Source organism: Prionailurus viverrinus, chromosome D4 (genome assembly GCF_022837055.1).
Source record: "Prionailurus viverrinus isolate Anna chromosome D4, UM_Priviv_1.0, whole genome shotgun sequence".
NCBI lineage: Eukaryota > Metazoa > Chordata > Mammalia > Carnivora > Felidae > Prionailurus > Prionailurus viverrinus.
In genome coordinates this window covers 28,450,850-28,478,352 of record NC_062573.1, presented here as the reverse complement: position 1 = coordinate 28,478,352, position 27,503 = coordinate 28,450,850, and the positions used below count along the sequence as shown (strand labels likewise).

Below are 27,503 nucleotides of genomic sequence, written 5' to 3'. Positions count from 1 at the left end.
GATTTATCAAGTACCTGGAGAAGCTCACTTTAGTCCAGGTATATGGAATGACGAGACACCGAAAAAGCAGTCTGGGGGCAATTCACAGACTGAGCGGCAGGCTAGGGAGATGAGACTATCCTGGAGGTGATGGGGAGCCACTGAATGTTTCAGAGCAGAGCAGGGGCATGCACACAGTGAGAAGGGAGGTGACCACCATGGTCAAGGGGAGGGGTGACAGTGTTAGGGAAGAATAGGGAGGGAAGGCGGCAGCAGGGATGGGACTGGGTCACGAGGTGGGAAATCTCAGGGGAAACGGGCTGAGAAAACCCAAATCTAGAGCCTTAAATCCTTGCCCAACAAATGCCAAGCAGATGTAAGGCAAAACTATCAATGTAGCTAGAAAATGAATCCAATTTATAATAGTCCAAAGTAAAGGTGGTGATACAATATGAAGAGAAAAAGCATGGGGCTAAGAATCAGGAGACATGTATCCTAATCTCATCAGCCACTGACTTGATGGTGGCTTTGATCTTCTCTCAGCCTTAGCAGTGACTGTATGAACTGCAGCTGAGGCTGTGCCTTGCTCCCTTAGAACTTACATTTGCTTTTCCAGGGGGACAGCAGGATCCACTCTTTCTCCCAAGATCCCACAAAACTCAGGGCTCCCATGCTTGATGGGCTTGAAGCCCCCTCCAGGAGCTCGAAGCTGGCGCCGCCGGTCCCGGGAAGGTGAGGGGGATGATTGCCGTTTCTCATTGCCATTAAACTGAGCTGTGGGGGAGAAAGAAAGTGCATGGTCACCAGAGTGTTACCCAAGAGGTTACTGGGTGGTGCACAGTGGGGTAATAGTCGACTGCTTTTACTGGGGCTTTACGATTCACAGGGGGAAGAACTCCAGGCAATGAACGAACATGGCTCAAGAGACTTAAATTTCCCACAACAGGTGCTGTCAGAACCAGATGGTGCCTTCAAGGGGCTCCAGAGGCCACTGAGCTCAGCCTTATCCCCGAAGGACACCCCCTGCAATCTCCAGCAAGGGGGGCATGGCACTCCCATGAGGGCTCAGTTCCCTGGACAGTTCTGAGGCGGGCAGGTGTTTCCCATTTCTGCCTCCAAGTGGCTCCTCTCCTCCCATACTCCCATCCCCTGCAGGGCACACCAGCCACATCTGCTCCCTTTCTTCTGGGATAAGCCCACAGAGTTCCAGTCAAGGGTCATGGTGCACCCCCCATGTCTGCTCTTCTTCATTCAGTGCCCTCTGCATGGGCGCCCCACACGCAGAGAGCCCTGTCCCAGACCCAGCACCCAGGTGAGGCTGAAGCAGTTCACAGCACGGGGGCAGGCCCCGCCATACGTTTCCTCCCGGCTCTGGGCCTGTGGGAGCATCGTTCACCCCCACAGACTTGGGGAGGATGTTTCTCAAGGGCAGGACCCTGGAGATATCCCACAAAGGGAAGAAAACATGGAGTTGAACCAGAGTTGCTAGAAGCATTCCTGAAGACCAGTTAGTCCACCTTGCAAGTTATCTCTCTGGACTTTGGTTTCCTTCTCTGTAAGGGATGATAACTGTCGCTACCTCATGGGGTTGTTGCGAGGATTCAGGCAGGTGACATCACCGAGAGTTTAGCACAGTGCCTGGCATGTAGTTCTATTCAATTAACGTTATAATAAATATTTACTTTTATTATTATCATGTCTGCTCAGTGTGGACACCGTGCCAGGTACTTCACACAAGCTTCCAAATTGAACCGAGTTCCTCTCCCAAGACTGTCAGTGGCTAGCTGTGTGACTTGGCCAAGTTACTCAACTTCTCTGAGGCCCCATTTCCCATCTCACCACAGTACTGTGAAGATCAGATGACAGAATAACTTCCTAAGGGCCTAGCACACAGAGTGAGACGGGCCAGGGCCTGCGGAACAAGCTCCCAAAGCCAGGTCCAGCTGCAGGCCCACGGACACACGATCTCCAAAGAGCAAGCACAGAAGTGGCGAGCCGTCAACCTCACATTCAGGAGAGGTGGTGGGAAAACCCAGCTCTGACTGTGGGGAGAGTGGAATGTGGGTGAACTTGTTCTAGGTCTCTGCTGCTGAGCAAGATCATCCATCAGGACTGCAAAGCATTTCCATCCCTCCAAAACACACTCTGCATTAACCACGATGGGAAACAATGGGAAAGGAGATTCCTGCTAATGGAAGGCTCTAGACATGCTGGACCCACGTGTGCATGCTCACTCTCATGACTGCAGGGGAGGCTGGCAGCCTGTCCATCAACCTGCTCCGCTCCTCAACACTCACTCCCATGTGCCAGGCAAGGTCAGGGCTGGAGAAAGAGCAGTGAGCAAATCAGACAGAAATCCTGCCGGAGGAGTTTAGAGTCCGGGCAGGGATAGACACAGTAAGGGGGATAGGTCTGAGCTACAGCATACCTACCAGCTGCTCTAACTGCCATGAAGAAAACCCAGAGGAAGGATATTCCAGGCAGAGAGAAGAGCAAGTTCAAGGGCCCAGAGGTGTGAACATGCCTCGGGCGACAGACACAATACAGTCCAGCGGGAATGGAGGGTTGGTGGGAGGAAACCATGCCAGATCATCAGGCATTGTGTCTTGTGAAGGACTTTGGTTTTATTCTGAGAGAAAGGGAGAGTCATTCTGATGTTTTGATGGGGAGGGTCTCACCTGGCACTTTTGAACAGGATGGCTCTGCCAAAAAGGGTGGAGGATGGGGGTTTATCAGAACTCCCCGCACTTTCTGCTCAATTCAGCTGTGAACCTAAAACTGCTCTTTAAAAAGTTTATAAATGAAAGAGAGAGAGAGGTGCACAAGGAGAGCAGTGAGGATGCCACTGCTGGACCGGCCGACAGGGCTTGTCTGTGCATTCCCAGTGGAGTGTGCGGGAAAGAGGATCGATGGGCTACAGGCTTTTGGCCTGAGCACCAGAGGGACAGGGCTGGCATTCTCCAGGAGGTGAGGACTCAGAAAATCATAATTAAAATTCGTGAGGAAAGAGGACAGAGGCCAAACTCTAACCTAGAGACACTGACAGGCTGGGAGACCAGGACTGGAAGTGTGGGGAGGGGAGAGAGTGAGGGCTTGCTGGGGGCTCTGCCCTCCTCTCAGGCTACGGTTCTGTCCCAACCACAGGGACAGACAGCAATGACAAGGCCCTTCTAAGGTACACATCCTGGGGCTGGGTGTCTGAGAGAGCCCTCTTCCATCTGGCTGATAACCTGGGCTTTCACCATGGTAGTGAGGGGGTGAAGCCCAGAGCTGCGGCCCTGGCACATGTCACCATGAGCCCTTGCCTGGCTTCCCAGCAACCTGGCTCTCCCACCAGGGCTCCTGCTGAACCACACCAGCCCTCATGGCAACCAGTCAAATGGTGTATGTTCTTGGGTGGGTGGGTGGTCACCTCTTGGGAAGAGGTGAATCGCCTGCCTTGCAGAGCTCTGGATGGGTGACCTTGGGCAGAGGTGAGCACCTGGTCACACAGCCCTTTTCTAAAGAGCTGGGTCTTGATCTTATGGATGGGTTAGTCAGGGAATGCCATCCTCAGATTGACTCTGTTGATGGAGAGGGTATGTGGGGGGGCAAACAGGGAGGCAGGGAGACCAGTTAGGGAAAGTAATGGAGGTGAATACCTCAGTGATGGGAGGGATGTTAAGAGATGACTCCAACAGGACTTGACTACTCATGGGCTGAGCCAGCCAAGACTCTTTGTGATGCTCCACTGACAGGAGATCTGGGGCACAGAGGGAGAGGGGGGCCAGGGATCATGGACCAGTGTGCACTTTTCCACGGTCCCTCCCTCTGCTAACTTTGAGACTGTTAGGAATGGAGAGGGGGCTGCTCAGCAGACCTCTGGCCCGGGGGCTAAGAGTGCTGAGGTGGGCAGGGAAGTGGCATGATGTGGGAAGAGGTTGGGAAGTGGGGGGAAGATGAGGCTCTAGGTATAGTTTTGCCACAGGCTAAAGAGGAGGAGAGACCAGAGGAACTTTAAGACATGTTCACCTCGGGACTAAAATTGGAATTTGGAGATTTCTGTCAATATAAAATCCTACCACATACCCCCTGGCACGGAAGGTGAGGACAGGCATGGAGCATGGAGCACTGATCGCAGAAGGAACCCCAGCTCTGCAGCACAGCCACTGACCTGGCTGTCTGTCCAGCCTAGTCTGTACCATGAACACTTCAAGGCCATTCTTCTGCCTGAATGGCCACAACCCCACAAGCTTCTGCCAGCCTCTCCACCTAACTGACTCCACTTGCCCTTCAGGGGCCACCTCTTCCAGGAAGCCTTCCCTGACCTCACCCTCTCTCCAGACTCACCTTGCTCCTAATGGCATCCTAATGGCCAGTTTCATGGTCTGGTGCCCCATGAGACCCTCAGGGGCAGGGGCTGTACCACACTTACCCTTGTGCCCTATGCCTCGCACATGCCTGCAACATAACCGGTGCCCAATGAATGAATGAAGAAGCTTAATGAGCTGTTGTTTCACTTTATTGGAAGAAAATATCGGTTTTCATACCAGATAAACTGGATAAAACCTAATAATATCCCAGTCAACACTGTAATTCCCCACTGAATTAATTTATACATTCGCCTGCAAGCTTAATAATATAGCCATATATTTAGAGGGAACAGGTGGTGATGAATGACAGGCTTAATTAGGCAAATCATTTCACCTAAAATAAAATACACCAACTGCAAGTACAGTGATTCAGCAGCAAAAGAAAAAAAAATGTTAAGAACAAAAGCTCCAAACACAACTGCTTTCATTCCTTCTAATTAAGTTTCTCTTTAATCTGCAATTTAAAATGGCAATTCTTTTAATTTAGTGATTTTCTGCAAAAGATAAAGACACAAACCCTCAAAAGAATATCTGCATTTAGAGAAAAAATATGCCACCCCTGTGAGTCATTAGAACGACAGAACCTAATTAATTGCACCTATAGGCAATTACAAATGGAAGTCAGAGTTGTGCAGGAGGGAGAGGAGGCTCAGGTGGGCAGGACCAGGCCCTGGGAGGCAGTGGGAGACGTGAGAGGCCTCAAATGTCCTTCCAAAAATTCCCGTCTAACAACAGGTCTCAGCCTTTAAAGACCCAGCTCAGGTGCCCCCCAGCACTGCCCTTCCAGGAGGCCTTTCCTCCATCTGCATTAGTCTCCAACTCTGGTGGTCCTCTCCTACTTGTATTACAGACTTTATACCAACTGGTCTTGTGTTTAGTCACTGCCAATAATGGAGACGGTGTGCCCGGCACCCCCATTGGCTCTGACTCTCACAATAGCCCCACCACCCCGTGTGTGATGGGTGAGGGATCGGGACTCAGAGGTGAGGAAGAACTCACCTCAAAGGGTCTCAAAGCTAAAGGGTGGGATGGGGGTAGGGAAGGCAAGGCTGGAGCCCAGGCCTCTGAGTCACCACTGCCAGCTCCCCCTCTGTCCCCTCAGGTCCTCCTTCCCTATGGTCAGGTAGGGGCTGTGCCTCCCTCATTCAGTCTGTGGTTTGCTTCCCACCTCTAGGCCTGGGATGACCACCCTCCTACTCCATCTCTATGACATCTAGAAGCTTCCAAGACCTGGCAAAAGGCCACCCCTCCACAATGCTTCCCCGGATACTGCCTGCTGGGAGCCCCTTCCTCCCCAGAAACACTTGGCACAGCTCCACGGACACCCCTCCCACTCCTCCCCAGTCAGCCTGGGTGTTCTGTGGGGACACGGTGCCTGGGATTTATTTTCTTTCTCTTTTTCCTCTCCAATCTCTTGTTTGCTCCTAAACCTAAAGTAGTGCTTGTTATGGAGATGGTATTTAGTAAACGTTTGCTTAGATGAAATAAATGTGTTCCTTCAGGGTCTAGCTCCTTTCTTGTTTATCGTTCAGGGCTGGTCAGAGAAAACAAGTTCCAAAAAGCCAATAGGTTTCTAAAGCACAGCTCTGCTGGGCTCATGAACCCTTGCTGGCTCCCAGTATCCCTGGATGGAGGGCAAACTTTTCACTCTAGTGCTCAAGATCCTCAGTGACTTGGACTTTAGTCCAACCTTCTGGACCCACCTTTCCCTACAAAACCCCTCTGGGATCCACATCCAGCCCTTGGCTCCGGTCACAAAGAATGGCCAGTCCCCTAGGGGTGCCTGCGTGGCTCAGTCAGTTAAGTGACTGGCTCTTGGTTTTGGCTCAGGTCATGCATGATCTCACAGTTTGTGAGATTGAGCCCCGTGTTGGGCTCTGTGCTGATAGTGCAGAGCCTGCCTGGGATTCTCTCTCTCTCTCTCTCTCTCTCTCTCTCTCACTTTCTCTCTCTCTCTCTCCCTCCCTCCCTCCCTCCCTCAAAATAAATAACTAAACTTAAAAAAAACAAAAAAAAAAAAACCCCAAAAAACCAAAAAAAACCCCACCCACTTCCCAAATCCACCAACTACCTCTAGGCCTTTGCCTTGCCTTGCCTGCCCTCTTGGAATCCCTTTCTTCACTATCTCTTGGTGCACGATCCTAGCTATTCTTTAAAGTTCAGCTCCAGTGCTACCTCCTCCTAGGGGAGGTTTTGACCTAGACCCTCCAGGTAGTATTCCCTTCTCCTCTTCTGTGCCCTATATCCCCAGTATATGCCATTGTCTAATCCCACCCCAGTCTCTAGTATAGGTAGGTGTCTTTTCAGAACCAAATGGAGATTGCGCCTCATTCATACCTCAGCCTCCTCTGAACTTCTGCACAGCCAGCATGCAGCCGACTTTAAAGAACCGCCTATGGGCTACACCAAGGCCAGGGAATGGAGGAACCATAGTGGCTCGGCATCATGGAAAGGGTGTGGATATGGAATTAGAAAGACCCATGTTTGATTCTTGCCTCTGCCATTACTGTGTGACTTTGGGCAAGTTTCTAGGCCTCTCTGAACATTAGCTATCGCTTCTGTAAAACAGGGTTGACAATACCTATGCCTATATGCCATATACCTATACCATATACCATATGGAGGTAGTTAGTAATAGACTCTGACCCTCCCAGTAACCTATGCAGGACAGAGTCTGTTAAGCAAAGGCAACAAGGATTAGACAACTGAAAACAAGGCCTTGCAAGGAGTTCTCAGCCCACTGAAGAGGTTTTTTTAGGCCTTCTGTGGATGAAGCAGAAATGAAAACCTTGTAAATCACATGGGGCTCACAGGAGGGGCCTGCCCTATACTCTGAAAACACAAGGCCACAGGGACTAGAATGAAGGTGTCCAAAGCACCCCTTTCACACAGTCCTTGGCGCTGACGCTTCCATTCTGCCAACAGCTAGGCCTCAACTCTAGTCTAGTCTATCTGTGTGTGTGAGGGGGGAAGGGAGTGTGAGGGGAGGGGTGGAGAAGCATACAAGGGGCTGCTGCCCAGGCAGTAGTGAGCCCCCAAGACGGGGCAAGGAGGGAGACAGTGCAGTGGTCTGGGGAGCTGGGGCGGACCACATGACACCTGGAGCCTCTGGAAACACCACAGACTTTCACGACAATGTGCAAACACTTGCAATTGACTGAAAATCTGTTCCCACGACAACGGTCTTTGCTGCTTCAACTTTCTAAACATATGTTCTAGGTTACCTCATGTGCTTCTCACGGCAAGATCAGTATTAGAATTCCCATTTTACTGATGGAGAAATCGAAGCCCAGAGAGGTGAGCCCCCCCCCTTTCCTTCCAGTTCAAGAGCAGGCTTCACTCCCCACCTCCCCCCACCCCACCTGCCCTGTGCGTGAGAGCAGCACCTCCAGGTACTGGGAGACAACAGGCAGCTCAGCAAATGTTTGGTTTGTGTTCCAGGACTGCCGACAAGAGGCCTCTGTGTTCACCTCGGCAGACACATGCAAGCCCCAGGGCACCACGCTGCCACATCTTTTGGGCAGTGTCTGAGAACAGAGGTCTCCATTGTGAAGGGAGGCAATGGTGACTCCCTGAGAAGCAGGGCATTGGATGGGTTTTGAAGCAGGCACCGGGATGCTGCTTGGGTTCCAGGAATTCTGTCCATGCATGTACACTCAAGTCTGGGCTGGGGAAGGAGGGCCTGGAACAAGGGGTGGGTGTGTCCTCGTCCTCTTACTCTGCACCCCCCATAGGAAACAGGCACCACTGTCTGGTGCAAAGACCCCACCCCAAGGGCTGCTGCTCGGCTATGGGAAATAAGATAAATCCTGATGAAAATGATGGGATGATCCAAATGCAGAGGCCTTGATGGCTGCCGAAGCAAGCCATCTTTTTTGTCATAACTCATGTTATACATGAGAATTGGAGGGCTGGAAATGAGACTGATTTGCCCCAAGTCAACAGCTAGATTTGAACTTGACTCCAACCCAGGTCTTCTAAATCCCAGAGGCTTCTAACAAGGTCAGCACAAATCCTGTCTACAGTGTAACACATTCTCAAAAACATAGTTAACAATGACAGTGATACCAAAGCCTGCATCCACCGAGCACTGACTGTGTCCTAACTCTCGGCACCAATTACCACCCATTTTAAGATGAGGAAAGAGAGGCAATTTGCCCCACTCTTAGCAAGTGGCAGCACGGGGCTTTAAATCCAGACCCCGTGGCTCTGGCACCTGAGTTCATATGTACTCTACTAGTTCTGAGTCGGGCTCACCTGTCAGATGGAGAACGCCTGCTTGTGTCTGATGCAGGTTTCCTGATGTTTATACCTACAGACACCCACAGACGCTCACTTAGAATCCTAGGGCTAGGCAAAGAGACTCTCCCCCCATCCACAAGCCTCAGAGGACCTGCATGGTGGGCATCTATGGAAACAAGTCCCCCCATCCAGGAGCCCAAAAGCCCCCACCAAGCTGTTTATATGTCTCTGCTGCCATCGCTCTGGAGATGGCAGTGAGGAAAAGGAAGAGTGACAGGAGGGGACAAGCCAGGTGCATGGCTCTCAGGGGGCTGCATGCCACCCACTAGCACACCACTCTCTCCACCCGCAATGTGGTATCCGGACTCCTGGGTCAATCCTCAGACAGCCAGGGACACACTCTTGGCTTCTTCCTAGGAATTCAGAACAGAGGTAGCAACTGCGGCAGTTAACAGCCAGGCAAAAATGCCTGTCCAGGTGCAGATCCCTCAGCCACATTTGGAGGGAAGACAGGCATATATAGCATGAAAGAATGATATGAAAATAAACCATCTCTGTGTGAGCAGGCTGCACAATTACCTAGGTATTCCAGCGAGCTGAAGCAGTCATGGGGTTGGTTTTCCTGAGCTATGATTTATTCAATAACTTAACAAATATCTGTATGTTCACTATGTGCCAGGCATGGATCTAGGTGGGGACTCTGGAGGGGTGAACAAGCCAGGCAGAGTCTCTGAGCTCACAGAGCTTACAAAAATCTCTATTGACATGAAGATGTCTGCCCTGCCAAACAGAAGAGCAAAGATTCTATCAAATCTTTGTGCTTTTTGTTACACAGGAGACAAAGGCACTCGAAGGAACATTTCTATCTATCAATGTAATTAGTAGACAAACCAAAGCTATTAAACAATAGTGTTTTCCTTTTTTTCTCTCTTTCTCTCTCTCTTTCTTTTTCTTTCTTTCTTTCTTTCTTTCTTTCTTTCTTTCTTTCTTTCTTTCTTTCTTCTTTTCTTTCTGGGGGGGGCTTAGTGAATGAATTAATTCATTCATATGTCAAGTAGAAAAGCCAACTGGAAAAACCTGTCCCTCAGTAAGATATTAGCCAAAGGAAGTGAGTGATCCCAGTTCTCTTCGTAGTCATTTAAACCCCCCTTTTCTCTGCAGACCTGCTGTTCATACGTGTTAAACATTAATTACAACTGTTACTCATTACATTGCAAAAAGCTCCCCATACAAACAAAATTGTTAATTTCCTTGCAGGCCCAAGGTATTCTGGGAGCTGTGCAAGGGACAGGAAGCATCACAAAAGCCCCACTGGGGCCCATGGTGAGCAGGAGGTGGCATGTGTCTCGGTGTGCCAGGTGACAGTGGCAGGTCTAAGACTCCCCGAGGAACCTTCTCCAGGGGCTGAGCCTGTTTATTCTGAGTGCATGACGATGAGTCACGGGGCTTGGTGGGAGCAGCAAGCCCAGAGGAAGTGTCTGATGCACATAATATCAGAGTTACCAGACTCAGAGCACTTGCGCTTGCCAGTGACAAGTCACGAGGTCAGCATGGAGTGGGTGCAACTGCTCCACAGCAACCAAAGGCACATCGCATCAGCACAAGGTAAAGGGAATGTTCAGACCTGCCTTCTCCACACTTGAGATGTCAATGCAGCGGTAGAAAGAGCAAAGGTTTTGCAGTCAGACTGACCTGGGTTCATTTGCTGTCCGACTGTGGGCAAGCTGCTCATCCTCTCTGAGCTTGAGCCCTGTCACCTGTGTGAGGACAATGAAACCACACCCACCTTGCAGGGCTTCGTAAGTGGTGTTCTCTAAATGTGAATTTCCTGTCCTTCCCACATTTGTCCCTTTACCTTAATAGGTTTATTTTAAATTGGTCAATTGAGCTGGTTCAGAGATGACTCAGAATTGTGGAGGAAATAGACATATCCAGGACTTTACTTGCCCTCTCTCTGCCCTTTCAGCCTTATTTGATGAGGTTGGGCAGGTGTCAAAACTCAACAGGGTGTCTCTTGAGTTTTGGGGTGGGGTGACCAACACATCATTAGCACTTCCCCTGCAAGTGTGTATCTGGCTCTTCCAGAATAAACCAATGCACCATGTACAGGCTGTGGTAGAAGCACAGAGGTCCCAGCCCAACCTGGGATGAGGGGGGGCAAGGGACTGGAGATACCCAGGAAGGGCTCTCTGGAGAAGGTGGCATTGCTACCACTGAGCTGAGCTGTGATATCCCCTTTCTAACTCCCCCTGATCCTGGTACCTAACATGTAACATATACAGGGTACACTGTAGGTTCTCAAAGTGAAGCCCTCAGGTCAATGGCATCAGTAATACTTGGGACGCTGTTAAAAATGTAAATTCTCATGCCTTGTCCCTGAAACCTATTGCATCAGGAACTCTGAGGAGTGTGACCCAGCAATCTATTTAATGCTTCCTCTGGGTGAGTCCCCTGCTTGCTCTGGGGCAAGCCAACCAATTCACAAGTGTGTCATGGCTAGAATGGGGAGGGGGACAGAAGGGAGAAAGGCAATGGGGGCCCTCTCACACCCAGGGACCAGTGGTCCAATCCTTGGGAAGGACTGAAGAAAAACTGGGTGGCTCACCATTGGAACTACTATAGGAATAGAGATTACGGTTTCCTATAGAAGTACTGCTTTCCACACCATCCATGTTTCTCATTGCCAGGCGTAATGAGGAATGGACTTTGTAAGTGGGGCCTCTGAGCCTTCAAAGTACCTCCCCATGGGGTACTATTTTAACATTAAATTGAATTTTATTTAGTACAATAGGCCTTCCTTGAACACTGACAACCATGCTCTCAAGTGAGACCCTTTAGGGCTAACAAAGTCTTTTCATCCAGATCTTTTCCCTTAATCATTACAGGGATCCAGTGTGAAAAGCGTTGTGAGCATCCCCGTTTTGTAGATGGGAAAGCTAAGACTCGGAGACTGAACAGCCTGAGGTCCCACAGCTGGTGAGTGGTGGAGCTGGCATATGAACTTGGGATTGTCTGACTCCTTCAACTGCCCCACTGACTCCTGACATGCAAAACACTGTCCTGAGCTTTTTTTTTTTTAATTTTTTTTAACGTTTATTTATTTTTGAGACAGAGAGAGACAGAGCATGAACAGGGGAGGGGCAGAGAGAGAGGGAGACACAGAATCTGAAACAGGCTGCAGGCTCTGAGCAGTCAGCACAGAGCCCAACGCGGGGCTCGAACTCACGGGCCGTGAGATCATGACCTGAGCCAAAGTCGGACGCTTAACCGACCAAGCCACCGAGGCACCCCTGTCCTGAGCTTTTGAGGGCAGAGAAACTCGCTGAGAAGCTAGTGGCGAAGACAGATAAATACCCAAATAACTATGTTCAGCACTGAGTCATTTGTCTGTCTTCTATCTTTGCTGGGAAGCAGACCTGTTGCCGGCTGAACCCAGGGCATCGCCCAAAAAGTAGCTTCAACAGAAATGAATCTTCAGACAGTGAGTCGAAAATGAAAAAAAGAAATGACTTTGTTCCTTTAAAAGATCTCAAGGGCACCCTTCACACACTCCCTGCCACCTGGCTCTTTGACCAAGCACTCTGATCATTTGCTTCTCAGAAGCAATTACAAACCATTAAGGATATAGCTGTTAACAGTACTCATTGGATTAAAAGGAAAATATTGATCTATCCTCTGTGTATGGCCTGACTGGCTCTGCTATGAAGTCTCTGGGGGTTCTCTTCTCCTCTCCAGGCCTCAGTTTCCCCAGCTGGACAAGAGGGAGTGGGATGCCATGGTGTGGGAGCTGAGTGGTGGCAGAGCATGACTAGCCCGTGGGATGGCTCTGCTTAGCCGCCCCCCACAGGCATGAACTTCCAGAACTTGGGCTCTGCAGAATCCTCAGCTGGAACCACTCCAGGTGGGATCGCACACCCCAGGAGAGTATCCTCCCAGATGCAGACATAGGGAGGAATCTGTACAAGGGCAACAAAAGGCAGATGACATTTCCCATGGGCTCCAACCATATCTTATGCAGCATCTTTGACGGCAGCAGGGAGCCCAGACAGCCGCTGGGTTAGGGCTTGGGCTCTGGAATTGGACTTCACATCCCAGCTCTGTGGCTGACTAGCTATGGGCCCCTTCTCTTTGGGCCTCAGTCTTTTTTCTCAGTAAAATGAGGAAACTAATCCCCCAGAGCGTGGCTGAGAGGATTAGAGGAGATAATGCAGGCAGAAAGTGCTTCAGTAGATGCCAGCACTTTCCTGATGCCGTGTCCTTTAAGCCTCACTAGGACCCTTTGCAGCGGACACATTTCCTGGGTGAGAAAATGGGAGGCTCCTAAGACAGGTTCAATCCTCATCCTCCCAGTGGCCACTCAGAGATGTGAAGACACCTAATCCATGCCACCCTGAGCCCATGTCTGCTTCTCTAGGTTATCCTCTCAGCTCTTCTGCCCTTCCCTGTGTGGACACTTCCTGTGCAGGCTCCATTTGTCCATGTCACAATCCCTGCCACAAGGCCCAGGGCTGGTTAGACCCTCTGTACCAATCCATGCTGCCCCAAGACAGTGTGGAATCACCCTAGGCTGCTTTTCCTGCCCCACACTGGGCAGGGAGTGCCACAGGCCATTTCTAGACCCACCTGCTACCTTGCAATTTGTCGCTGTAAAGACTCCCAAGGGGTGAGTCAAAGCAGGCTGGGAACCGAACGTAGCCAGCTCTAAGGGTAGGTGTCTCTGCCATGGGGAAGGAAGGGGGCTGACAGCTTGATAGAAGCCACGCCACCTCTCTGTGCACAGTGGAGCTGCAGCCTGTCTGTTTCCTGCAGTTGGCGGTGCAAGAAACCTGACCAGGCATCTGTTCTGCGGGCTGGGATCAACAAAGGCCACGCGTGTGGGAAGGAACTCCAGTGCAGGGCAGGTGGAGGTTCTGGCTGAGGCCACAGTCAGCTTCCTGGAGGAAAAGCAGGCAGTGAAGGCCCGAGGTTTTTTGGAGAGCTTGTGGTATTTCTCACTCACCTGGCCAGAGAATTCTAGGAGGGAAGACTTTCATACCCAAGAAGCTAAGACCACTTCATACCCTGCAACATCTGTCTTCACCACAACCGGGGAGTGGTAATTGAGCCTTCTAGAGGCAGCGGCCCCCAGATTGCCAGAGTGTGGCTGAGCTGGGAAGGGCCTGACTTCCATAAAGGCTGGTCTGGAGCTGCTGGCTGGGAAGGGTTACTTCTATGGAGAATGCCAAAGAACTCTTTTGAGAGTGCCTCTTTCCATGAATGCAGTATAGGACAGCACTTTGAAAGGCAGGAAGCGCTTTTGCTTCATAGATTGAATCATGGAGATAATTCAGAGGCCTTCCCTTCTCCCTGTCTCTGATCAGCATGGTGGGGTGCTGAAGGATGGACACAACCCTCAAAGTGACAGACCAACCCCCCACTGCTGGGCAAAGCCTCTATCATCATTCCTGCCTCAAATGAGCTGCTGGTTGCAAATTCCCAGTGAGGGGAAGCTCATTATACTTCCAGGTGTAAATGAGATTCTCACCACTCACTTGCACCCTAAATGCTGGTGACTCCTTCTTGGTGGGTCCAGCTCTGCCCTTTGGGGCTCCCTCACAATCCATACCCTTTGGAAATTTGAAAACACTGCCCAGATTCCCTCATCCAGGCTAAACATGCAGAACCAGAGAACACAAAGGGAGGAAAGAGATGGTAACGATTTTGCCCAGCCAACTTTATCCCATACGCAGACACTTCCCAGCTCCTGTACTCCATTGTCTCAGTGAGCATCAGAGAGCTTCCTGAGAGTCTAGAGAAACCATTTCAAACGGGTGTTGTAAGGAGGACAGGGCCTAGCCAAGCACTGCCTTGCTCCCCAGTGACACCAATGACTTGCTAAAGTGTGTACGTCCGGACATACTCATGTACGTGCATTACTGACTCACACAGGACACCGTCCTTCAATCCTGGGCAGCCACACTTCTGGGTTTACAAATGGGACCATGGCAGCACTTGAGTTATCCACTCAAGCCACTTCAACTCATCCTCATTACCTGGAAAGTGGCCCATCCACCTCTCACTCCACCTTCACTCTGGGCTAGGATACCAGGTGCTCCTTACCTACGAACACTGCACCGATGGGCTATTCAGACATGGGGAGGCATCCGGTCATGACTAATGACAGGTGCTCATAGCGTCCCTTCAGCCCGAGTGAAACAGCTTCCTTCTAGGCCCCAGAAATCAGAATGAAGCCAAAAGCTTCTTGGAAAGAGAACAGCTGGTTTATACTCTGGAGCAGGCCATGCACAGATAAGTGACTTGATGAGACACAGACAGGGACCTGATTCTGAGTCTGTCTTCTCTCAGCAGCCTAAGAAGTAGACCTATAATGACACTTGTGATAGCAACTCAGTGACATAAAGCCACGTCCAGAATGGACACCTGCGGCCCAGAAACTTAGAAGGAGACGGTTCTAGCTGAGACCTTGTGATCCTTTGTATAGAATGTACAGGAGTTCTAAAAACACCTTTGAGCAGAAGTGGGCAAGTTCTGGTCTGAGAGCCTTTAGAACATTTGAGGTCCAATAGGTTAAGTGCTTTTAATATGCATGCAAATCACCCGGGGGTCTTGTTAAAACAGATTCTGACTCCGTAGGTCTGGGGTAGGGCCCAAGACCCTGTATTTCTCACCAGCTCCTAGGGGATGCAATGCTGCTGGTCTAGGGACCGTGCTGTGAGCAGCACAGTGCCAGACCAGACTACAGCATCAAAGGTAACCCTACCCTCGAGGGACCTACAGGTGGTCAGTCTAGGAGAGTGTGAGACCCTCCACCTGTCTCATGCCATCTCATGCTATCTCATGCCACAGGCCCTGGGTGTCTGGGAGAGCTGCCACACGAGCCCTTTAATCAAACTGGTGTTTGCAGAAAGTAAGCTCTTGGGTAGCAATGGCCCCATTTCAGCTCCCCTCACGGCCAGGAGAAGAGCACAGCCCCTTATTGGCGATGCCAGGGGACAGAGACAGTCCTTGGATTCCCTTGTGCCAAAGGAAGACAGGGGGCTGTGAAATGCATGGGAGCAACCTGACCTTCAACCTCACGACTACTCCTATGTCTGGCTCTCGGCCAGGTGCTCAAAGTCTGACAGGGGGAGACTGGTACTGACAGGGCTAACCGTACAATGAGAGAAACGTCATGCCAGGGTTGAGTGCAAGAAGCTCAACAGGCCCAGAGACACAGTAAGAAAGCCCTTGGGATGCACAGCTATGTCCCAGGAAGGGCTCACAGAGATGGCAATGTGTGAGCTGGGCCTGGAAGGAGGCACAAGATTTTTTCCATGGCAGTAAAGGGCACTTAGGCAGAAGGAATAGAATTTGCACGATGCACACTACATCCGGGGAACTGTGAGTAGTATGTGCTTGAGCAGCTAGAACATCAATTGTTGTTCAGGATAGGGGTAGGGCCGAGGCCTCGCTGCTGGGGACTAGAAAAGAAGTGTCCAGCTGGTTATGAAAAAGAGAGATTTCAGGCAAAAATGAATCTTAAATTAAAAATTAAAACCACCCTCCCCCCCCCTTTTGACCTTCAGTGTGGCAAGAATTAAATGAGTCATTCAATGTCCCTTTTTTCACATGCCTAAACTCTAAGATGCATAAGAAATTTTTTGCATCTGGCTTTCCACCTCTTAACATTAAACATAAGCATTTTTCCTGTGTTGTTATAAACTCTTTGTCAATATCACTTGCTAGCGCCTGTACAGTATTCCACTGAATCAATCCCTGTTTGCTGGACATTCAGGTTGTTTCCCACCTTTCATGATCATAAACAATGCCTTTTCTGAATTTTATATCATAACCCTGGCATGGATCCAATAGGCTGGGATTAGAATCAGAGGGTGAGCACATAAACTTAAGACCTGTGACACATGTAGCAGGCAGCTTTCCAAAAGGCTGTGGGAGAGGAGTTTTAGTGCTGTGACAGATACCCAGATTCTAGAGAACCAGTCTCAGAGTGAGGCAGATGGGGGGCACCTGACATTCTCGGCCAGGGCGAGAGCCAGCTTGAGGTCAGGATGTGCCCATGCCTATGCTCTATGAATGGTTTCATGCCAAAGCTGGAACAGGAAACGTGGTGGCCCTAGGTATACCAGGCCTATCACATCCACACAAATAGACAGAAGCACTGGGCTCCCTCAGGCTCAGTGGGAACCGCTTTGCAGTTGGTTTTCTTTTAGTTTATAAGAAAATTCCTTCTGAAATCTTGGCTTCAGTGAACTAGAGCACTACCAACACAGTCAGACAATGAAATCATCAGAGCCGTCTGTGAAGACTAGGAAAGACTGGAACGGAGGGCCTGGAGGCCAGACTTAGGATTTCCCTTTGGCCTGACCTGGCCTCCCTTCTCTCTAGGACCCTCATCATCTTTGAGGGGCCCAGCCGGACCATCAAACGAAGCCCTGTGGGTTTACCTGAGCAAAAGGGACTAGTGCATGTACGCTCTTTACCAAAGGTGACTACTGAGCATGGGTCAGCAGCGCCCTCTGAGCGGGGCCACCGGCTCCTTACCTGCCAGAGCTGGGATGGTGACCCGGTTCCACTCCCATGGCTGGTCGTACTCGTCGGCAGGCCTGTCGTCGTCCTGGGGCAGCTTGCTCTCCCGTAGTCGGGGGCTGACCGTGCTCTCTGAGTCCGAGTCGACACTTTGGCCCTCAGGTTCATAAGGGGTGTCATATAACTGGATGCCTTTGTGCTGGGACCGGACACTTTCTTGCCTCTGAAATTCTGCAAGCAACAAGGAAGGAGGCAGGGATGTAATGGATGTGCGGAAACTTACTTCCTCATCTGGGATCTGTCAGGCGACACCCACGGGAATTCAGTCCCAGCCAAGGAGGTGAGGACTGCACAGCAACAGGCCTGTTACTGCGCTTACCTGTTCCTCCCCACCCCTTGAACGCAGTGTCTCTGCTCTGACAGGGCAAAGTTTCCTTACAAAGATCTCAGGCTCTTGGACCTAATGACGGAACCAGAAGGCTCACTGTGGCCATCTGGTTGTGCACTGTAGTCTGTGAGGACAGGCCCAGATGTGCACATGATGTTCCAGGTGTGTTCTGATATCACAAAGAGCCCTCACCCCCTCACTTTACAGATGAGTAGAAGGCCTCCCCACTAGGACTAGTCTAACACACTAGCACATCCGAGGGACTTGAGAGCAGACATCTAGCTTCACTCCTTTATTTTTGAAAGAGAGAGAGAAAGAGCAGGCGAGTGTGTGCGAGTGAGGCAAAGGCAGAGAGAGAGAGAGAGGGAGAGGGAGAGAATCACAAGCCCTCACGTGGGGTTCGAACTCAGGGACCACAAGATCATGATCTGAGCTGAAATCAAGAGCTGGACGCTTAATTGACTGAGCCACCCAAGCACCCCCAGCTTCACTTCTGAATAAGTGGGGCGGCGGGGGTGCTCCAAATCTTCTGGAAGGGAGGCCAAGGCCTGGCCCTCTGTGGGCTGAGGGGTGACTGCCTGTCTAGATCAGGCCCCAGACAGGGGCATCCATGTCAGCTGCTCATTTCTGAGAGGCCGGTGGTGGCTCGAAGATGGATGCTAGGATGCCAGAATCAGGTGCTTCTGAGCCAAACAGTGACACTTCACCTGCTTTGATCCTAGACCCCCCTGTGTGAAGGGCCTGCATGGGACACAGGGAAGGGAGGGTTTGCTCGAGAGGCTGTTCTCAGGAAGCCCATTGCTTCCAGAAGAGGTAGACATACGCATCTAAATCACCATAATTCTCTGTAGCGAAGGGCTCAGTGCAGGGCCTGTGAGGGGCGAGGCAGGGGGGGAGAATGACAAGGGAAGTGAAAACAGGAGGGTCAGCGTTCCCTGCGGTCGGACCATGTTGAGGCAAGGCAGTGTGGCTGGAGAAGACCGCTCACTGCCTTTCTGTTTCATGTGGTAAAAGACACACATAACATAACTTTGCCATTTTAACCATTTTTATGGTACAGTTCAGTGGCATTAAGTACGTCCACACCATTGTGCGACCATCACCGCCATCTATCTCCAGAACTTTTCATCTTCCCAAACTGAAACTCTGTCCCAGTTAAACACGAACTCCCCACTTCCCCTTCCCTGTCCCCTGGGAGACACCACTCTCCTACCCTACATACTTCACTACAAGAGGAGTCATATGGTACTTGTCCCCATCTGTGACGGGCTTATTTCACTTAGCATAATGTTTATAAGGTTCTTCCACGTGGTAGTGTGTGTGTTAGAATTTCCTTTCCATTTAAGGCTGAATTGGTCTATTCACTGTCTACTTTTGCTGGAGCACTGGGTCCAAGGAGATGAGAGGGGAGAGGTAAGGCTTGATATAAAAGGGGTGAGGATCGTTGAGAGTGAGCTGTTGAAAAGGACTCTGGAGGCATTCTCCAAATCGGAGTTCTGATGGCATAAAGACACAGTAGAAACCCACGGGACTTATGTGCCTTGAAGAGCAGTGGACAAAACACATGGTGATGTCAGCCTTTCTAAGCAAAAGCTTGTTTTTAGACTGGGCTTCATGGTCCAGGGCCAGCTCGTGGGGATGGCAAAACTCCGTGTGCACATGCCCTGATACGACAGAAGCCAGCTGATGCCGCGCCAGTGCCGTTAGCGTTGACGTTAAATAACATTACGGTAGTGTTTCCCAGACTTCATTAAGTCACACACACACCAACTGCTGTTGATTCTGTTGTTTGCAGGTACCGCCTGGGTTCTTACTTTCCATTTTTATTTATGCTGCCTCACTTTTTAGAGTTAGTAAATTCATTACAAAAATTTTACATCACTATCCTTAAGTCATTATCCTTTACTAGAAATAGTTGATACACATAAAAAGAATGAATGAGAACAAAACCAAGTAGGTAGGTACTGGCCCAAGGCTTGCTTTCTCTCTGCTGGAAAGGGACCTGAGCTGGAGAGCTGGTGGGGGTGTAGGCAGTGCGCAGAGATACTTTCTTTGGAAAACACTTTCTCTTTTTACAAGGAGAGAGGAAGAAAATGGAAAAACCTTCTCACCTTCTCAGGGCCCTGAAAATCCTGTCCTCTCTGAAAAGATGTCCTGCACTTTGGCAAAATATGGCTTTACTGGGTCCCATGAGTAAACTGGGATCGTTTATTAGTTTTAGGGATGATGTTTTTCTTTTTATGGGGGAGGAAGAGGAAAAGAGAAGAGCTATAAAAGGTAGGACTCAGGGGCACCTAGGTGGCTTAGCTGGTTAAGCATCCAACTCTTTATTTCAGCTCAGGTCATGATCTCACAGTTCATGAGCTTGAGCCCTGGGTTGGGCTCTGTGCTGACAGCATGGAGCCTGCTTGGGATTCTCTCTCTCCCTTTCTCTCTGCCCCTCCCTTGCTCATGCTCTCTCTCAAAATAAATAAACTTAAAAAAAAAAAAAAAAGGAAAGAAAGGTAGGACTTGGTCACTTTAAAGTGAACACCAACTGTATGTAAGGCACTATAGACAACTCTGAAACTCACTGAACCTACCAAGCTATCTAATCTGTTCTGTGGGGTCATCATCATCACTCTCGCTGGTTCTGAGAAGTGCAGTCTAGCCTCCTGTCCTTGGAAATTTCCAAGGTCTGAGGACACTGGGGATACAGCTGATGGACACTGACCCAGGAAAACCACCTTCCTCTTCACCCTACTTTATCAGCAAGACCAGCAACCATTTAATGCACTGTACGGTTTACAAAGCACTTTGCATGAGAATCACCATTTACTCTTGGGCACCACAAAGCAATTCACAGAGGCACATTTGTGGGCTTCCAATAATCGGAAGTGCCTTTGCTCTCTCCCTGACAGAGCCTGGCTGCAAACAGATCTTCAAAGAGTGTGGGTGGGATAAATGAACGACAATCGACAGCCAGAAACCACTCCTTACTCCCAAATTCTTGTTAATTTATGGAAGTTCCTGACAGCAGTGATAAAGTATCGGGAGCAATATGCCAAATGCATGTAGTTTAGTGTTACACAATATGCAGAAGAGGTAGATATTCTACATAAACACCAGCATAAAAGGAAAACATGTGCAGTGAACAGATTAGCTATTAAATCAGAGGGACTTGTGCATACACCTCTCCTACAGAATTTATTGTTCCAAAAGCATCTGCGCCTTCCTAAAGCTGGGTTACTAATGGCATGCAGTTAGGGCAGGGGATGTTATAATGGTAATCATTAAAACCAGCTTCCCCCTGTAGTACATGGTGAATTCAAATTTTCATTAAGGCTGCAACAATTGGGAACAGTTAAGTAAATTATGGCACGCTAACTGGATGGAATATTAAGCAGCCATTAAAATGATAAATCTGAAGATTATGTAGCTACATGGAAAAGCATGCATGAAATTATGCTAAGTTAAAAAGTAAAATACAAGATTGTTTATATGTTGAGCAAACCGTATAATGTGGGCTTTCTAAACAAGTCCTGGCCACTGTGAACAATGCCCCAAAGGGAATTCTAGCCCTTGCTTAGGAACTGCTGAATACTGTCATCACACACTTTGCCCACAATATCTAGACTCTGATGACAGCAATGTTGTCACTACAGATACAAATGAATAAAGGGCCGAAAACCTGATACAGGAAAGTAAAGAGCTACGGTGCATGGAGGAAGGAATTATTGCATAATTATTTTTGAAAGTTGTTTTAAATAATGAATAAGGATGCCAGTAAAGAAAAAAGGTAATTAAGACAGGAGAACATGAAAGTAAATACAGTTTTAAGCAAGATGGGCTTACAGGAGCTATGTGCATTTCGGAAGCAGCTGCCTTTTCCTGAGAAGATGCTCATTTAGAGAGCATCTTCTCTCCCAGGAAAGGCTTGCCAGGGGCTCCAGAAGTCAAGGGCCACTGCATCAGGTTAGCTTACCAGACGTCACTGTCTCCCGCCTAATGACCAGGCCCATCCTCCTTATTACCCAGACCGACCTCTGATAGTCCAGAGACTGATCTAATAGGGGACCATATGTTTTAAGTCACAAGTTATCTGGACCTCACCATCTATAAGTTCATGGAAAATGACCTTTAATATTGGTGGCAGGCTGTGATTTCATGCCTCTTAGGCAGGGAGCAGAAACATTAAATTGACAGGTGGGGATTTCTGTTAATCTCTGGAATAGAAAGGTTTTCAAGTGGAACTACATAAAGAGAAAGAGAACGAGAACAAACAAACAAATAAAACAGTACTTTCTCTGGAATTAAGAGACTTAAGACCTGGAAGGCACCCTGGGAACACTCACCAAAGGCACAGAGCCAGGAGAGGGAGGCGGGCGTGCTGCACAAGGATTGTGGCTACGGAGAAGCAAGGGTGAGGGGATTATCTTGAGTAAGGGGCCCAGGACAGAGCTTGGTGCAAACCAAGAATCTCCTGAGTGGGTCTGATGAGGGTTTAGAGTTCCCCAAGTCCATGAGCAACAAGCTACACTTTGCTCCAGGGTTCACCAGTTCTGTGCTGCTTCCCTCTCACCACCCGCCCCCTCCCAGCCCCCCACCCCCACTTTTCTTTGTTTTGGCTGCCAGGAAGCTCAGGGTTAATTCTGATGCTTGACTTCAATAAGTACATTATCTTAGATATTGTATCCATTCATTCGCCCTTCCTTCAATGTGGATTTTGATTTCATTATAATGGCCTCATTATATACATTTAAGAAAGTTATGGACAACTTCAAATCTGTATTTTCAAGTTTAGTTATTTATTTTGAGAGAGACTGAGGGAGCACAAACAGGGGAGCAGCAGAGAGAGAGGGAGCGACTCTCAAGCAGTCTCCGTGCTGTCAGCACAGAGCCCAATGCAGGGCTCAAGCTCATGAAACTGTGAGATCATGACCTGAGCTGAAATCAAGAGTTGGACACTCAACCGACTGAGCCACCTAGGCGTCCCCAAATCTATATTTTGAAAGCAGGTGGATACACATATAAATAAAAACACATATAAATACACATATAAATGAAAAACAAATGTGCAACATACTTTACGGTCAATACCTTTTACCAGCCAAAAGACTAGAAGAAAAGAAACCTATTCTATACCTCTTTACCTTCCCTTCGGGAACAGGAAAAGGAGGTCTCTGGGAGATGGGAGGGGAGGAAATCCGTGTGCATCCCTGGAGCACCCAGCCTCCTCTGGCAGCACTGGCATCCACCACTCCGTGCACCCAGCCAGGCATCTACTGAATGCCTGGCACAAGAGCCAGATGGAGACATGATCCTGGTCTTCAAGACGCCCTGGGTGAGGGAGGGCCAGAGCTTCCAGCACAGAGATGGCTCAGGATCCTCACCAGGGAGCAGACATAATACTACAGTGCAGTTGGGGGAAACGTGGGAAAGCTTAAGGAATTTAGACATGAGGTCATTGCACAATGGTGTGGCGAGGAAAATGGACATTTGATGGAGGAAGGAGTGAAGCAAAGGCACAGGGGCTGGACGCACAAGGTAATACATGGGGAAGGTGGGCTGTCCAGAGGGCCTGGTGGGAGAGGAAGCTGGAGGTAGGCGAAAGTGGGCTCTGGATGATCTTGAATGCCACAGGATGGCACCCCCAAGAGTGTCTAAGGAGAGGTGTCTTAGAACCTCTGGGCAGGGTGGAGCTGGGCAGAGAAAGGCTGGCACAGACGTGCAGAAGCCTAGCTGGAAATGATAGACGCTGGCCTGCAGGCCCCTCACCTCTAATTTTCCCAGCTGGGCTTGTCTGGGAATCCACACCAGATGCCAAATCACAGGGTGGCAGAGCTCAGTAGGGATGTGGCCCACAGAGGCCTCCATTCCCAGGCCAAGAAACCTCTACTCAGCCAGTGTGGACGTGCCTGGGTGTGCTGCCAGACCTCTCTCACATGGGTTGGAAGTCACCAGGACCGATGCCTGAGATGCCAAGGATGGGCGCAGACTAGACTTGGAAGCTTAGGGCTGCCTTACGAGATTGATGCACCTTCCACTGACTGGGGCTGCCCTGCACCATCCACCTGGAGGGAGGCAAAACCTGTCCAGGTGAGTGACAGGTTCAGCAGCACGGTGTGGTGGCTGCAAACACGGATTCCGACAGACTGCTTGGGCCCAAGGCCTGGCTCCAGCGGAGGAAAAGGGCAAGTTGCCACTGTTTCCAAATCTCTGGATGGGGGATCAACAGTACATACCTTGGAAGGACGTTTAGGAGAGTTAAGTGAATTCATATACCTTCCATGTTTAGAACAGTGCCAGATGCACAGAAAGTACTCTGTGGACGTTGTTGTTGTTTTGGTTGCCACTGCTGGGCTTCCTGGGAACCCCATCCTAAGACCCCCTCCTGCCCTGAGATGACCCTTCATCTCCCAGAGCCACAGAAGGTCTGCTCACGGAAATCTGACGGGCCAACCCTGCATTCGCAATGGAGGGTTTCAACACCAACCTCTAAACCTACTTTCATTTCTGGATCCCAAACTTCCAATTCTCGCTGCTGCTTTGGCAGTCTCATGCCTCCATGTGGGAGCCCTGCTCTGGATCAACTCCTGTGTGCAACGCGAAGGTCTCAGCGATCAGCAGGCTAGTCACTACATTTTACAGATCCGGGAAACTGAGAGCTGGGGATGGGGAGAAAGTAGCAGGGATGAGGCTGGAGGTCCTCTCACTTCTGGGCTGGACTCCTCCTCCTGCCTTTCCCCGATGCTTCCTGACATCTCTTTTATCAGACTGTCTAGTTCTTAATCTTCTGGAGGCTGGGGCATCTATTTCAGTCAGGTCTGAGGTGTTAAAATCACACCCAGCACCACAGAGTGAGTGAGGAACTGCACAGGAGTGGCGGGTGGCTGTTCCTAATTAGGCATGCAGCTGAAAATCAGCCAACTTCCAGGGCACCACATCAAAGGAAAGACAGGGGACATTCATCCCCATCTGAACTGTTAAAACGTTTGCTGGAAAAAGGCCCAACTCCTGACTGAGGTGCTTCAACGGACATCTGAATTCAGGTATCCCTTAGAGGCCGAGGCAGAGGCCAAGGCCGCAGGGGTCTTCTTGGGTGGACGCTGCGGGCCAGCAAGGGCAGGGCAGGGAGGTTCGGAGATAAAGCCTGGAGATAAACCCAATGCAACACAAGGATGAGGCCCCACCTCCTCCTCCTCTATCTAGTCTGGTTTCCGGAGCTGTCTAGAAGCCAGGAGACTGACTAATTGGAGTTCTCTTACCATCTTTTCCAGGCGTGCACAGAAACACCCAAGAAGCGGGTGGTGAGCTCTGCGGAAGCAGGGGGTGTGGAACAAGAACAATGGTCACGTTGGAGGGAGCAGAGAGGGCCTGTCACTGCCCGGCAGAACCTGTACCACTTGCTATTTTGTGCTCAGCCCAAGGGCGAGGGAAAGGCCCACATCTGAGTCAGGGAGCCCAGTGTGCTCTCCCTTCCCTCCGTCATCTGCGGTGATGGGGTCTTCCCTTGAGCCCCCCTGTTCTGTGGCACCAGAGGGGAGATGGGAACGCACACTCGATGACACCAATTATGCTCTCCTCAGGATTTAAAAAGCCATGTGGGTCTCTTTACAGAGCTCTTAGGCCCTCTCTGCAATTACGGCCGAGTCCATCAGCCCTGCCTGTCACTCTGCACTCTTCCAGGGACTGCTCTGGTGTGCTGAGGCCTCTGAGAGGCTGCAGGCCAGAGTTCTGTCGCCATCCCCTGTGGAGACTCACTGAGGCGAACTTGCGCTCCAGGATCTTGGCTGCCCTTGGACTCAGTGCAGTGCATAAACAAGTCTCCATTTAGAGCAGCAACTTTCTCAAGAGACAGCTTTCTGATTCCACGTCAACTGCAAGACCCCAATTCACAGGCAATCAAGGAGCCTGCCTGCTTTTCTTTCTCAAGCATCCACAGAGTCCTCACTGTGTGCTAAGGTGGGCCCCAGGCCAAACGCTGAGCACTCACATGGTGTTAGACAACGCTCCCACCCCCAAGAGACCTCATGGTTTAGCAGGAGAATCGGGATGCCAACATCCATAAGCAATGAGTTAATAACAGCTGCAAGTTAGTGGGCACCTGCCTATGCCAGGCACTGACCTGGGTATTGGCTGTATTTCATTCCTCATCCCCATGGCACAGACAGGCAAGTGCTACTGTATTTTACGGTGCAGCAACTGAGGCTCAGACAGATTCAGAGGCCTAACTGGGGCTAACCCAGTTCTGACTGGCCCCGAGTACCCTAAACTGGTACACACAGTGGCAGCTCAGTGGAGGCAGAAAGCAAATGCTGTCCCAGGGATTTTGAAAAACTTTGGGGAGGTGGCACTTCACAGAATCTCAAGTCTTAGTGCAAGGAGGCCCCTCCAGGCTGAGGGACCTGCCTTGTGTCACACACAGTGAATGGAGGGCCCTGGGTAGAATATAGTCAAGGAAAGGACAGACAGGTAAAGATGAGGGGCACCAGGAGAAGGGCAACCCAGACAAGTCAAGCAGCAGCAAAGTCATGGAGAGAGGAAAGCCTGAGGGGTTCTGAGGTAAAACCAAATACCGTGAGCTGCCTTGGGCTAGGTGCTCATGAAGAAGAGGGGACACGGAGTAGCTGGATAAGGAGACTGGAGCTGGCCCTGAAGGTTGGGAGGAGGGGTGCAGACTTGAAAGGGGAGGAAACTGGGAAAAGTGGATCAGGAGCTCTGATCAGGTTTATGCTTTCACCCAAAATGCCTTTTTCAGAAGCTGACAGGAACCACCAGGGTGTGGCAATCAGCTGCTGATGATCTGAGGGTCTGACCCTCCAAACAATTAGGGCTTCACCCTTTCAAGAAGTGGAAAGAAGGTGCCCAATGTTCCAGAAAGACAGACACACTCCAGCAAGCAACCCAAACGTGAGTGTTTCTATCAGGATAAGGGGCAGGGTGGCACCAGCATCCTCAAGTCAATCCTGAGAGGGGCAGGCATCCCCTGACCCCTGTGCTGTAGGGAACACCTGGGGCCTTAGCAAATAGAGGCAGATGCAAGTCCTATCTTGTGTCCTCCCAGCACTGATGGACTGTACAAAGGGCCAGTTGCCCCCCTGGTGCAATCTTCCAGTCTGCTGGGCGCGGTGTGGTCCCGGCTTCCACAGAGGCCTCTGGCCACACACTAATGTGATAAAGCCACAGGGGACAGACTTTCATGACAGACCAGTCATGGTTATAGCCCTCACTGAGCAGCATCACCGGCCCATTCTCACGGAACCTCACAGAGCAAGCTTTGGAAGGGCCATGACCAAACCCAAGCCCCCTCCTCACCTGACTGATAAAAAAAATCTGCAGGTCAGACAAACTGAGTGGTTCAGCCATGGTCACAAAGGCTCCACTCTTAATAATGCACTCTAAGAATGGTTGAGTGATGGGTGCACGCTGTGTGCGGGGGCTACGCTAAGTGCTCTGCATCTGGCTCCCCACTTAATTCCCGCAACAGCTCTACTAGGGGTTGCTGATGGCATCACCACCTTAAATGCACTCACACAGCAAGCCAGTGATGGAGGCAGCCTGGCTCCAAAGCCCATGTTCTTAACCGTGCAGATGTCTACACTGCTTTTCCAACCCAGGTCAATGCTCCCTGTACCACAATTGCATGAATGAGTTCAGGTCAGCAAAGGAAGCAAGGAGCAGAAGAGCAGAGTCCTGGCTCCACTGTGTCAAGTGATGCCAGTGGGTCACTGCCTCCTGGTCGCCGGTTTGCTCATTAGGAAGGGTGACTCAGGTTATCTCAGGGTTTATCTGACTAGGACTACACATAGGTCCCCAAAGTAATCATTGTGGTCAGGCACTTTGGGAAGAAAGCACAGGGAGGTGTCATGAGGAAGAGAAATGCCCATTAGAGAGTTGTTCCAGTGCATTCTAATCTTTAGTGGGTTGATCAACACATGCTGCTGGTTCCGGTCTGGCTGGCCCTAAACAAGGGATTACAAACTGGCATCAGGTACAGGGTGCCAGCCTCCCAGGGCAGAGCCAGGGACTTCTTC

At 50.2% G+C, this 27,503-nt stretch overlaps 1 protein-coding gene across 1 annotated transcript in view; it reads right to left on the bottom strand.

The window, feature by feature from the left end:
* Nucleotides 1-27,503, bottom strand: part of SHB (SH2 domain containing adaptor protein B) — a 136,113-nt gene that overhangs the window by 30,245 nt on the left and 78,365 nt on the right. Inside the window, exons 3-4 of the mRNA XM_047831086.1 lie at nucleotides 17,115-17,330; nucleotides 582-753 (exon numbers count right to left, since the gene is read on the bottom strand). Of these exons, the coding sequence (XP_047687042.1) occupies nucleotides 582-753; nucleotides 17,115-17,330 (388 nt within the window). The remainder of the gene's footprint in view (nucleotides 1-581; nucleotides 754-17,114; nucleotides 17,331-27,503) is intronic.